Below are 15,153 nucleotides of genomic sequence, written 5' to 3' on the forward strand. Positions count from 1 at the left end.
GGGGAGTGGAAACTACAGCCTAAAGAACATTTCTCCAACCATCACCCTACAGCGCCTGTGGAACTTCTCCAACGCTTGATAAAAAAAAATAAAAGAAAAAATCCGTTATTCAAAGCCTTTCAATAACCTAATTAAACAAGTAATAATTTTGATCTGTCTCTCTAAGACAGCTTGTGCTTCTTGAAATCTGCAGCAGACTACCCATGACTAACGACAGTAACAGAGGCTAACAAAAAATTAGGCTTATCTTTCAAATGTGGGATTTCCATAAAAGGTTCGGCACTTGTAATTTAGAAGGAAGGAACATTTACTGGAGAGGTCTTCAAAGTGTTAGGAAGAATTTGCTCTCCAGTAATTCATTTCTCCCCAAGTTTTACGTTAACTGAAAATTTAATAAAAAGTTTAGGGAAAAAAGCTTAGGATAAAACTTGGGGATAAGCTTTCATGGCTAAAGCAGACAATATCTGAAAGCATTCTTTTCAACTATCAGCTCTTTGCATAACTTTTATTTATCTTGGATAAGATATCGATGGTTCCACCAGTACGTGCCTTCAGATTAGAAACAGCTTTTTCTTCCTTCCTTCTCAATGCGACAGCCCCCTGCTTTGAAGTCCCCAGGACTCAATCTAGTTCATTAGCCATTTTCTCTTTAGTGGCAAAATCACATTTATTTAGACCACACCCAGTTCAGATGAGCAGCACCTGAACGGGCCAAACTGAAGGTAAAGAACATGTAAAAATCAGTGAAAACATAGTTGTCAAATGTTGAATGAAAGATCATTTGAGAAATACATATATTAATGCAATGAAAAAAGCAAAAATAAATTGAAATTATTTTTTTTCCAAGGTGTTCACTGCACATCCCCACCATCTTAGAATAAATGGAGCAACACTCAGACTGTGTATTTCAGACCCAGTAGATAGAAGTCGACTATGTGTGTGTGTCTCATTAAGACTTAATATTAGCATAACATAATTAAATATAAACAACTTTTGTTAGTGTGAGTGGAAAGCAATCTAGTTAATGGAATAATAAACTAGGATTTTACAGAATTTTTATGACTATTATAATACTAATGAATAGTATTATCTGTGTAGAATACCTGGACACAGTATGAAATATCAAATATGTCTGCAAAGTTGGAATAAAGAATGTTTTTTTCTAATAGTTGTCCTGCATTTAGAAGAATGGTTGTACGAGACTGAGATATAAAGTATGACATTATACACCCAAAAAAGCAGAAAGATTTCTTAGATGAATTGTCTACCTGAAACAATCAGTTTAATCTCCAATTTGGGAAGTGAGAATTTGTCTAAAGAATTTAAGGCAGAATAAAGAAGAAAAAAGAAAAAGAAAAGAAAAAAGACCTTGAAGTCCTTTTTAAACCAATCTAAAAGTAGAGTAGGAAAAGATATAAAGGTTACAGGGCTATTCCATAAACATGAAATTAGGATTTCACAAGGCAGACAAAGTTACAATAATGACTTTATCAGCTATTTCCCATTATGTATCATTACATACTTTGTCTCTCTCCTGTCCAATATTTATTAAAATATCTCTCTCATGACTTCCAGTTCTTTTGGGGCATGCGAATGAGTAAACTCTCCAATGATAGCGCAAATCCAGTCTTCCTGCAAATAACACCTTCTACATGACCTTCACAAAAAAATACTTCTGCAAATTCATGACAAAACTTTTAAGGTATTAAAAAACTACCATGTTATTTCCTGATTTGAGACTTCCATGCTTCCCTTAAGTTGCATGTTTAGACTTCTTAAGCGGAGAACTTGTTCTGAGTGAAAAGGCATGTTACTGTGCAAAAGACCTGACCTCTGTCTAAAGATCAACTGACTTCAGAAAAAAATACAGGTCTTATTTCTAACAAAAACAAGCCTTAAGTGAAAGCTTTTTTTAAATCCCTGTTCCCCACTCCGAGAAAATAGCAGTTTTTCTGATCCATCAGTCACACTATAGAACTTTCAAATCTGCCTGTCAAGATAATGACTATCATAAATTTCTCTGTGTAAAATTAACTTTTAAAAGTTCTCTAATGAAACAATATTTAAACTAAAAAACTGTTAAACATTAATTTATTCATTTAGTTAAACAGCACCTGAAAGAGGTGAATCACTTCTAAATTCCTAGATTTTGGTGGAGAGATTATGATTTTGCCATAGGTATTTTCACTGTTAAACATTAAATTATTCATTTAGTTAAATAGCACCTGAAAGAGGTGAATCATTTCTAAATTCCTAGATTTTGGTGGAAAGATTATGATTTTGCCATAGGTATTTTTAGTTCAACAGTTCTGCCCAATACACCTAGTCCCCACAATATGGCCGTCAGCTAATACTGCATACAGTGAGCAAGTGAGCAACAATCCAGGCACAAAGACAATTTTGTATGCTGCTTCTTCATCATAATAAAAAAGAACTAGTAGGCACCAAGTTAGAGAAGACAAGAACCATCACAAAAGTTTCGTTAGTTAATCCTAGCAAAAAGCTCACTGTTTCACATACCGTTTCATGTTAGTGATTAAAACACAAGCCAAACTTCATAAAGCTGAAATCCTTAGTTTTCATGTAAATTTGTTTGGTTTTTTTTAATAATTGATTAGTGCACTAATGTTGAGCTTTCTGTCACAGGTTTCACCACTTGCTTCTTGCCAAAGACAACAGCTCTTCATACCCTAACAGAGCTTAATGCTAAACCTCCAGCTGATCCTTGTACATTCTGGCAGAGAAGCATTTTAACTCTGAAAATCCGAAACTTGCCTTGCCGATACCAAGAGCATTTACCTACAATATTGCTTTAATTACAGTAGTTTAATCACTGAAACGTGTGTTGCAAAAGATTAGCTGCAGTCCTCTTAATAGAAGACAAGGTAAACATGAAAACATGTATTCTAGCATGGCACAATATCCAATTCTTGATTTCAAAACTAGAAATATTATAAAAAGTATAAAACCATAAAAATGTAGATTTAAAGTATACTCAAGATTAACCCTCTTGACTGTAAGTACCAGAGAACCAGCTAAGCAGCACTCATCTTCTAGAGAGAAACTAGGCTGGTACTTCAGCCAGCTGTGAGTCTTGAGAGTACAATGCACTTAAATACAATCTTCTAAAATTAACTTGGAGAACTAAAAAACTGCCCAAACCTACCTATCAAACCTCTTTATGGATGGGCTGCTTACTCTAGCAAGTCCTCTCTGTTCAAGATGGGCACCCCTTCTTTTTTCCCCTCTCACCTCCACCCCAGCAGAACTACCACCATATATATCAAAGAGGAAATTCTCTACCTCCCATACTTGACTTCTACTTTTAATACAAAAGAAATTTTCTGCCTGCTTTGTTTGCAGTCAGCCCTAGTGTCATGGAGGGCAAAGTCAATATTTTCAGGGCTATTAAAATACTTCATAAAACCACGTACCATGAACAGCATTCATTTTATACGTTTAATAAAGTATTTGTAATCTCTAATTCATGGCTAGCTGTTCAGAAACTATATGACATATGAATAATGCACACAATGGTCCCTAATATGTTCTCTCTTTCTTCCCCTCATGCGTTCTGCCATTTCCAGAGTTCCAGTTTATTACACTAAGTTTTAAACTACAAAGGCTCAAGAAGGCATATGGCTCCAAATAGGCACTTTAAGAGTGTTAAATTAGATCAGATGTAACCTGAAAGTACAGATTTTGATACTTCCTATACTCCTGAAGAGAAAAAAAAAAAAAATTCACTGCACATTCCAGTCTGAAGTAGATAGTACTTTGCTAAATCAACCATTGATTTTACACAAGAACAGCCAAATAAAAATGTAAATTCATCTCCAATTTCTCACACGTTTACCATACTGTTTTCAAAACTGAGATCAACACACATGGGCTATACAGTTCCTGACACTACTTCAGTAATAGTTACAACATAAAATTTCATAGTTTTGAAATTATAATGACAGCAAACAAGTTTAAGCATAGAAAAATAGATGTCAAACCGGTACTATTTATATTGTGTTCTAAAAGAAGTCATAGTAAAATATGTGAGAATTCATCTTAGGTGCTAGTGGATTTTTCTTGCTGAAACACTGTGACAAGTTTTCAGATTAATTTCAAGGAAAAAGCATCTTACAATCATGTTGTATAAAAGAAAACAGAAAGAATGTAACTCACAATCTTCTTTGGAAGCTGCAAATATTGTTTGCAATCAGGGTTGCAAGGCATAATGTTTTAAAGCGCTGTTTTGCAGATTTAATTTAACAACACAGCTGGAAACTCCAGTCACCACAAAAAAAACCCACAAAACCCAAAAAAAACCAGAATAATAAAGCTATTGACTATTGGTAAAAGAACAAAACAGTGAAACTTTTTCAGATTAATAACTTTCAACAAAAGCATGTCAAAGAATTATCACTGATCAGTTAATTTACTATATTTTTTACAAGACTTCTGTAGTTAGGATTTGTTTTCAGAAGTACTTCAAATAATTTCTTCCACATAAAAAAATGAAAGATATTCATACTAAACTTATTCCTACTTTTACAAATGTATTAACCAAATAATTCTTCCATAACAAGGCAAGAAGCCTGCACAATTTATTTCAAGATGAGGCTCTGCCTTTGCAGAAATTTATTCAGGATATCTGCTGTTCTAAATATGCTGGGGAAGATAAAAACTAAAACAAATATACTTTATAAGAGGGGAAAAAAAACCACAGCCTAAATTAGATACTCAAGATATCTCAAAGTATTCACAAAAATAACAACTGTAAATTAGATGGGTAAATTTTTAATACTCATCAATTCCACAGTAAAAATAAATAATAAGGTTATTAATTGTAACTATATGGAATAGCTACAGATTTCCAGATGAGGCAGGCTTCCTGCTGTACAGGGAACTACTAAATTAAGACAAGGGTCAAAAATAACTTGCAATTATTTAATGTAGTAATAATAAGATAAATAAATAATTTTAAAATAGTTTCTATCAAGCTTGTTTACACATGAGAAGAACATGGTAAAAGCCACGGAGCACTGTGGGTTGGCCCTTATACCAATGCATAAACTGCATGACAGTTGCAGCTTTAGGGTTATTGCACACACACAGAGGTTTCTCCTGCCTGAGATGCAAGAAGGCTTCCTCCAGCAAGATCCTTATCCTCCAAGAGCACTCACTGCCCTTTCGTGTCGTGAAATTTTCTGCATTTTCTCTCTGTTGCTCCGTATCTCCACACTCAAGTTAAACTAAAGACAAAATTAATTTACTATATGGCCTGCAAGGCTGATGGTTTTAAAGAGACTGGTGTGTACCAACACACAATAATGTTCTATACTAGACCTTAGTAGCACAGTGTTAAAGATTCTAATTGAGATAAGCATCTCCTTGTATTTCCCATTTGCAATTTTTGAGAAAGACATATAGATGAATGAGCACACACCTCAGCCGGAGAGGACTAACTTGGCAAAGCAGAAACAGCTGAGGCAAAGTTGCGTAAGAACATTGTACTCGGTGCTTAGTTCCTCCAAGTTTGTGAACAGTGGTAAGGAAACAAATAATCAAATATAGAAAGCATGTTGACATTGGGGAGAATTCACTCTGGAAAATGCATTTAATCTGAGATATACTTTGTTCTGGGGGGGGGTGGGGGGAAACAGCACAGCATAACAAATATTGGCACACAACACACACTTAAAAGTTTTCAAGAACAGTGTGCGCATGCAACTTCACACCAACTTGGCTAAAAAGTCCTATAACTCTGAAACCAGTCTACTTTCTTTTTTCTCCTTCTCTCCACTTTTCTTCATATACTTCCCTACTAGAAAAAGTTAACAGTCCACTTATTTATTGTATGGCTTGCATGTGCTATTAACTTTTCAGAACGTTTAGGAACATGGTAATAACATAAAATACGGTAAAGGTAGGTGTATCACAAGTTAAGAGTACACTAGATTATGTGCTATTAACTTTTCAGAACATTTAGGAACATGGTAATAACATAAAATAGGGTAAAGGTGGGTGTATCACAAGTTAAGAGTACACTAGATTGATTCAATCTTCTCCACTAAAAATACGTATTCTTTTCCAGAGCCAAATAAACTACAATGATTAGTTGATTTTACCTATCTGGACTTTAGTAAAGCATTTGATGGTGGCATATAGAAAACTACTGCGACAACTGCAGTAACAGAAACAGGATGATATTCAACAACAAAAAGGAGAAAGTCAGACTAATGGGAAAACCATGCAGTGGAACGTGCATGTAGCATACACTACAACGTACGTGTACTATGTGTATGTATTATAATGTGCATGTACTATACGGTAGGAAGTCATTAGCTGGAATTACAAAGTACAAGAATAGGCCAAAGGTTCTGAAAGTGACAATAGCTGCAGCTAAGAAAAAGTTGGGTGCAATTACACAATTGTGTCAAGTAGTAATTTCTAGTACAGATCAAACATTAACATTATATGATGTGCTGCTATGACATTCTTTGCAATACTATACACAGTTTCAGCCATCCTCATTCAAAAATGTAAGTCCAGAGGGAATTACAAAACCTTTTTTAATCTTCTAAAACTCAGGTCAAGAAGTAGCCATACTCTCTTCACCTGTCTGGAGGTGACAGATGTCACAAAAGGAAAAAAACATTTCAGAAGAATGGTTACCACAAGGAAAGGTGAAAACTGGAAATTGCAAGAAGATTCCTCACCAATACAGAGGAAATAAAAGTTCCAGAGGAATTTTACAGAATAGTGAGAATGAGGGGATGAAAGTTTTCAGAGGAATTATTTCTGTGACAATTGAAAACAGAGCTCAAGGATAGTTCTTCCAGTTCTGACTACTAGTGTACAGAAACAAGATTCGAGAACACAAACGTGGTGTTACGGACAACAACAAACAGCAAATAATTCAGATCAAAGCACATTTACTTAACTGGTCTCAGTTTTAAATTGTTTAATTTCCTTTGGCAGTAAGCAATGTTAGAGGACCTTGCACATAACGTTACCTGCTCACCGCAGATTTGTCACTGCTATACTTTCCACAGTAAAACATATTAATTTATGCTTCTGAAAAGCAACAAGTAACATAATTCTGACTATTTACTTCTGACTTCACTAACATGTGCTCACGATAGATTTTTAAAAAGTTTGGTACATATGTGTTAGCAGATCAGTCAAACTATAGCTGTTAAATTTCAGGGATGTAAAAAGGAACTGTTGTTTTTCCTATTTTATTGTTTGCAAAACTCCCTTCCTCCTTCCTACCCATCCAGCTCTCACCTTCCTCCCTTCAATTTTTTACCTCAATCCTACGATCACTCTACACTCATCATCTGCCTCCCTGTATCTGTCCTAGTGCCCATGGTTTCATCTTTCCATGATTTCTATGATTTCATCTTAAAGCTGGGAGACTCGGGTCTGAAAGCATCAGGACAGAATGAGCATCCTTCAGCAAAGTGGTATCTTTTTCATGAAACACATTATCTTTAAATGTTTTCTTATTCTGGGCCTGCCTTAAAAATATTTTGCAGAACTTCCAAGAGGAAAGTAGATACCACCTTAAGAAACTTTCATTGTGTTTAACTTTGAAGTAATTGTCACAAATTGTTGAGAGAGGTGATTCTCCCTCTCTACTCTACTCTGCTCTCATGAGACGCCCCCGCTGCAGTACTGCCTTCAGCTCTGGGGACCCCAACACAAGGACAAGGACCTGTTGGAGTGAGTCCAGAGGAGGCCACGAAGATGATCCGAGGGCTGGAGCACCTCTCCTATGAAGACAGGCTGAAAGAGTTGGGGTTGTTTAGCCTGGAGAAGAGAAGGCTCCCAGGAGACCTTACAGCAGGCTTCCAGTACTGCAAGAAAGCTGGGAAGGGACTTCTTACAAGGGCATGTAAGTGACAGGACAAGGGGCAATGGCTTTAAACTGGAAGAGGGAAGATTTAGATTAGGTATTAGGAAGCAATTCCTCACCATGAGCGTGGTGAGGCACTGGAACAGGTTGCCCAGAGAAGCTGTAGATGCCCCCTCCCTGTAAGTGTTCAAGGCCAGGATGGATGGGGCTTTGAGTAACCTGGTCTAGTGGAAGGTGTCCCTGCCCATGGCAGGGGGTTGGAACGAGATGATCTTTAAGGTCCCTACCAATCAAACTGTTCTATGATTCTAAATGAAGGAAAAAAGGCCAAATCCAAAAAACCCCAAAAACCTAACACCCCCCAACCTGATTTTTAAAAAAATTCTGAACGTAAAAATCTGCATAGGCCAATTCTGTTTCTTGATGAAATCTGCTTTGCATAACTGAAAACTGAAGTGCAAAACCCACAAATGACTGTACATAGGAGCTTTCTGCAATACCATACAAGAAACTGACCCAGAAATACTACATCTCAAACCAACAAAGATGAAAGGAGTATCAAGAATGTTACATCCTATTTGGGTGTTAAAAAGCAATGGCATACTACAAAGCTGATTTTAAAAAATAATAATTTTAAAAAAAAAGATCAAGTTGTAATCTTTGACAGACAGTGAGTTTTTCCGAATTCATTTTGTTAATAAGATTTCTGTATTTCAGAACCACTGTAATTATAGCAAGAACAGTTACACGTGTATCTTATGTTCCCTTTACATATAACTGAACAATTTAGAAAAAGTATCAGTAATTTAAGAAGTATTCACAAAGGAGTAAAAAAGTTTTATTTATCCCTTTCACATTAAAGGGGTCAAAATTCCCAAAAAAACCAGCAAGTAATCTTTAAATCGTGGTGTACTAGCATCCCTCACATGGCCTAAATAACACTCAACAAGGAAAACTTCATTTGAATAATTTTTGAGTTTTTCTAAGTAAAGAGGGCTAGCTGCTCATCTAAAACAACACAGGAAAACATGGTGAATAAGTGCCAAAACTAATAAAAAAAATCAACAGTTAAAAAAAACAAAGGAGTATATTACAAAGTAGAATGACTCATCACATGAACTGGAACTACCCTCACTTCAATGTAATGCAAGTCAACACACATAGAAGTCACTACTTATCAAAAGCACGAAGTACCAACGTTCTTAGATATCTTGAATGCTAGCAAACTTTTCAGCTATCAAGTTAAATTTGCTTTCTCCATCATTACAATAATTTGTATTTCTACTATTAAAAGTTTTCTCTGACTAATTTCAAAGGATCAGCCCTGGACCACAACCTGTAAGTCCAAAAAAAAAAAAAAAACACAACCAAGAGAGAGAAAACAAACAAATAAACAAAAAAAACCCCAAAACCAACAACAAACCCAAGAGCTACATTAAAGAAACTTGTAATAACTCTTGTATTCTTCAAGAGACTTAACCACTACAAAAATTTAGGACAGCCTGAAACTTACAACTCAGGTTGCCTCTCAACAGGCCAAAGCGAAAAGTGGAGGCTTTGGTAAAGATATCAGGGGGCTTCCTGATACAATGTCAGGAATAGAAGACCCCCACTATACTAGGTCTACACAGTTGAAACATAAATACACAACTCAGAGGAACTTTCTGTCAACTCAACACAGCTGAGACAGTAGGACGATTATGAATACTACATTTCAACTTCTATGTAAAATTATTTCAATCAAAAGTATATAAATTCTTGGTTTTAAAAACATTTCAGTTTTGCAAAAAGAATAACTTCAAAGTATTTTTAACCATATGATTTTATACCCACAAGACATCATTACCTATGCTTATGAGTAAGTCTTAAGAAAACGTAGTGCCCTTTAAATCAGTCATGTGTAATTCAAATCACAGCTGCATAATAGGAAGTGCAATTAAGAATTTAATCCATTATTAAAATTTAACTATGCTCTGCTTGAACAAAACTTATTTCTAAATGCTATTCAAGTACTGTCAGATTTAAGCTAAAAGGGACATTTTTAAAATGCTACAAAAGACAGTATTAAAAAGGTTGACTTATTTTGAGACAAGAAAGAAAATATCTAACTGACCAAGGAACACTCCTGATTTAATGTTAAACAAAATCTATATGCAAGACAATGACTGCTAGCCTAAAATTAAAAATCTAAACTACAAAGAGTATACCTCCAGAACCTACACAATACTACCTTGATATAATAATTTTTAAAACAGTAAGTCAAAATATAAGTAACTATCAAGCACCAAGACCAAAATAAAACACAGACATTTTTCAAGTAGAAAGTCACATTATTATTATTTAGAAACACAAATGAGGCCGGCATTTTGTTCCCTTTATTTTGTTTGAATAGAGAATTGTACAGGTAGCACAGCTTTCAACTTGATTACTTGCTTTCCCACACTAGGAAATGCAGTAGTCAGTAAAACCACTATATCAAGTTTCCTTTTAGCACCCTCGTTTTCGAGTTCCAGGTAAACAACTGAGAATTAATTTCATTCACCAGCCCTAAACTTCATCCTGTCTGTCAGAACTGAAAGAGCCAGTTCTACTCAAGAACTCATAAAGCAGGGTTTTTTTTAAAAAAAAAAAAAAAGTTATGATTAATAAAAAAGGATCTGTGGACCAAATTCTGCCTTCGCTTACTCATATGGAAGAGAGAATACACATGTACATACAGAGGTGAAAAGAACTGAAACTTATTGAACAGCTGATTAGGCAGACAAACCATCTCATCCCCCCAGGTTTGCTAGTTCTGAGCAAGTTCAGTAGAAACTTGGACAAAAATCAAACAATACTACATCAAAATTTTAAAGCACCTGTTTCCAAATAGGATGCAACTCTCGCATATTTCAACTTTTCTCTTCTTACAATGCAACAGAAGTTAGAAATAAAATTTAAATCAACTGACTTACCTTCTTATCTTCTTTTCCTTTGTGGGTTTTCTTTTTCATTTTTTTATCATCCAATTCTTGATCCGATGTAATAGCAGGGTTATCTATGCCACCCTTCCATGTTTCAACAGGTGAAAGAAGTGGGTCTTCTTCACTTCCACGATGTCTTCCTTTTCTTTTAGTTTTAGACGTGGTGAAAGCCTCATCATCACTTGCATCTGAATGTGTTCTCCTATAGTAAGACTTAGCTTTGCTGAACAGAGTCTTAGATTTATATTTGTATTTTGAAGGCCGCCTTTCCCCGTGGCTTTTGGATATTCTATCAGAAAACCCATTTTCTTCCTCACCTTGGGTATTTATAACAATTGAGTTTCGAACTTTGATAATACGATTCTGACTATCATCTGGAACCGCGTAGATATCATCTGCAAACCCTTTATGTTTGAAAATAGTGTCAATAGGTTCAGCATAGTTGTCAGATTGGTCTACATCTTCTGGTGGTGCCGCAGGCACTCGAGAAGGTTGTTTCCTGGGGTTTTTGCCGATACCTGCCTCAATTGTTTTCAGGAGGTTAGGATCCAGTTTTTTCACATTTGTTCTTGGAACAAGTGGTTTCGGTTTTATCGGAGGAGGCACTTTATGGTTGCGTTCATGGTCATGACAATTGAGTGGCGTACTGTGAATAGGATACTCATTTCCTTCCAAATCCAATCGATATTTTGAACGGTCACTAGGTGCTGGGAGTAACCTTACATCATCACCAATTGGACTGTAAGGTGGTGGTCCTTCAGTATCATCCTCTGAGTCTGGATAATTATAGTCAAGGGAACTTCCTCTGGGAGATCTCGGAAAAACATCTTCACTTGTATGCGTTGTTTCCCTTGTGCTGTCTGACATATAAGAACTTTCAATCATGTTCTTCTTCTCTAATACCTCACTGAAGAACAATGTGAAAACCTCCGTTTGACGATGATATTGGGATAATGAATATAAAGCTGTAAACTTAGCAGTAATCTCTGTTGCTATGTGTTCTCCTTCAGTCATGAGTTCCTTGATTGCTTCATTCTCAAAGAAGTCCGCCTGGCTATCAGTCACAGCCACTAACTGGACAGGAATCGTATCCTGAACTTCAGAAAGAAATGCCCGAAGCATACCCATGGATGCCTTCCGCTTCGCAGAATAGACCAGTATATAGCCATGAACAAGTTCATCTTTCCTTACACCAATTGAAGAATGATATGATAATATAGTTATCTGTATTCGTCTCCTCTTCTCACCTATTATTTTATCAAGCATCAAAGAATTATTCTGGCCAGCCTGAGCAGCACTACAGGAATGAGAGTCAAGGAAGGGTGAAAGAATAAGATCCACACTAAACGGATCGCCACACATGGCACACATGACGATTCTTAAGTCAGCTTCCGACAGATCTTTAATGGTGGGAACTGGACTTACAACATCAAAATTGTGTTTAACTGCTTCCAGCACTCCCCTCAGAGCTTGTTTTATTTGGGTCTCATTAAATTTGCGTGGATATGTACCAGCAGGCACGTCTACAAAAGGACATTGTAATTTATTGGCCAATTGCTGTCCCTGATGTCTCAGAATAGGTAGATTCTTGCTCACACTGTCCCTCTGGTTAGCCAGTATTAATGTAAATGGAAGATTAGCCATATACTTGTCTCTCCTTATCTGAGATGCTTCAGCCCTTATTTTTGCAATGCACTCCCCAATAAAATTCAGTGATTCAATAGAGTTAAACACACAGAAACAACCGTGTGGTTTGAAGGTTGAGGTCCACAATTGAGTCAACAGGTATGGGGATTTTGCATCAACTGGCCTAAGATCGAGTTCATATATTTTTCCATCTAATGCATATTCATCATCAGTGGATTGCGTCCGAATTTCATTTGCCAATTCTTGTGCAAGGCCATCTTTGCCCAAAATGAAAAGATTGACTTTATCAATGTTGGCACTATCATGGTATAAATTTGAGCGACCATGGTCCAGTTGCAGAAGACTATTGGCAAGTAACTGCTCTACTTTAATGTCCGTGCAATTTTGGCCACTAAGACAAGTTTCTTTAGTTGGGTGGTAAACAAATCCTATGTGTTTAAGCAGAAGAGATTCTCTATCAGGTGCAAGTTTCTGTAAAGCTTTGTATCTAGGTTCTTCACTCAGAACTGCATGAATTTCACTCATTTTATCTGAACTTGGCGTTGCATTAAGATCCAGGTCATAAAACAGCTCTGAATGTTCAAAAAGCATTTCCTGAAACTCTTCTTTGGCTTTTTCAACGATCTCCCTCTGATGCCTACCATACACTTCCTTACTATCTGCATCAGTGATGTATTTGAATGCTTCGTCCTCCATCACAAAACATATAACTTCCTCCCATGGCTGTCCGGGTGAAATGAACTGGATTTTCTCAAGAGTTTTTTTGAATTTCTCCTTCATTTCAACCCTCCTTTTTTCAGATATAAGATGCTGCACATGGTTTTGATAAACTTTTTCTGCCTCTAGGGTAGTGAGAAGGTCAAATGGAATCCTTCTGTCATTTACTTTATCTATATGGTCAGTTTCATCCCAGGGTGTTTTTTCAAGCACTACAAAACAGGACTGGAAGTCAGGCCTTTTCTCCATTAACTTCAAGGCTTCTGACCAACTCATGTGCTCAATCTCATCAAGATTTGACAGAAGAGTATTAAGAGCTCTTGGCAATGCATTAATATATTCTTCTTTTCTTTTTCTAATATGTTCCTGTTTAAGCTGCTCTATGTGTTTTGAAAATGTATTTTTGGCCTTTTTTGTTCCTTCCAAATTTATGTACTCCTCATAATCAGGGTGGTTTTTCAGTTTATTACTAACAGTTTTCCAAGTTGCATGATAGTCTCTCACAGTTTGGACAAGTTTTTCAAACTTATCTGTTGCTGTAACAACTAGCTGTCTTTGAGTTTTATAGGCATCCAGATAGGGGATTATTTTAGGTTTACCACGAGTTTTATCCATCATTTGTACCAGTGCAGTAAAACATGTTTCAACATTGACATTGAATCTTGCTGATGTTTCCACTACCACAAGGTTCTTCTTATTTGAAGCAAAGGCCTGAACCTCTCGCAGATAATGATCCACACATTCATCACACTTCGTTGCTGCTATTATTATGGGTTTTTTAGATTTTGACAGCTGGATATAGAGATTATTCACAAATTTAAGTTGATCATCAAACTTCCTATTGCATCCTTGGCTTACGTCAATGCACAATAAAAACCCATCTATGTTTAATTTCCCTTCAGGCATTTGTTTTTGCTCAAAGTCTTGCTCCAAGCCCAGCTGATCTGTGCAAATGTACATTAGTTTTTCTGCTGACTGCAGTTTGGAGGCAGCTGCACGCTTTATATATGGTTGTAAATTCGTACTCCGATGAGGCAAGAAAGTCTGATCATCAATGAACTCAGTCTGTTCAATTACATGAATTCTGCACTCAATTCCATCCTCACCGCTTTGTGTTACGTCACCCCAGTACAAAAAGTGATCATTGTTAACAACTCTTCCTCCAAAGTCAATTGTGCTAAGCACAGAGGTATGCTCAGGATAATATTCATCTGCTTTTGAACGAACGAATCTATTGCACAAACATGACTTTCCAACTCCACAATTACCTTTATCCTTTTCAGTTCCAGACAGTCCAACAACACTAACAGCATAAGATGGGGGGCGTGGCTCTTTGTTTTTTGCCATCATAACTTTCCTCTCATCCTTTTGCAATTACCAAGGTAACTGTATGTGGTTTTCATTCTGGAAAGGTTTCCACAAATTTAAATTGTATATCCAGGGTTCCAGAAATAGCTCTCAGTTGTTCCTGCTTCAGCTTGTCATTTAGAGAACCTCAGATAACCAGGATGAGGAGGATCATCTTCCTAAAGAAAACAATGAGGAAAAAAAAATTTAAAGATTGCAGGCATTTCTTTCCAATATTCATAAGAGAGAGATTTTTAAAAGCACTTTTGCTTGCTCACCTTGAAATTGTTTTCTATGTATATGAAAATTTTACAACTACTTTAAATGAGATCTTAAACTCATAAGTCATTCATGTTAATGCTATTTATATTATAAATTTAAAAATAAACAGTTTTTAGGCACAATTTAGTAACAGTTCATCACTGATTTTAATAGGTCACCAGCACACTTCTAAAAAAAAAAACAAACCCACAAAAAAACAACTACATCCAAAATCCCAAATTAAATTACTGTTTTCCTTCATAGTTTATGGGTACAAGGCACTAGAAAGTGTTTTCCAGTACAATAAATGCAACACAAAAACTCTAAACTTAACTTCATATTCACATATACATACTTCTATTC

The 15,153-nt window shown here is 36.0% G+C and overlaps 1 protein-coding gene across 1 annotated transcript in view; it reads right to left on the reverse strand.

The window, feature by feature from the left end:
* ARHGAP5 (Rho GTPase activating protein 5) overlaps window positions 1-14,587 on the reverse strand; it is a gene marked incomplete at its 3' end in the record, with an annotated part of 16,007 nt that extends 1,420 nt beyond the window's left edge. The window contains exon 1 of the mRNA XM_009704388.1: window positions 10,810-14,587. Within this exon, the coding sequence (XP_009702690.1) occupies window positions 10,810-14,532 (3,723 nt within the window). The remainder of the gene's footprint in view (window positions 1-10,809) is intronic.
* Between the last annotated feature and the right edge of the window lie 566 nt (window positions 14,588-15,153).

The sequence above is a fragment of the Cariama cristata genome, unplaced genomic scaffold (assembly GCF_000690535.1).
Source record: "Cariama cristata isolate BGI_N322 unplaced genomic scaffold, ASM69053v1 scaffold16277, whole genome shotgun sequence".
NCBI classification, from domain to species: Eukaryota; Metazoa; Chordata; class Aves; order Cariamiformes; family Cariamidae; genus Cariama; species Cariama cristata.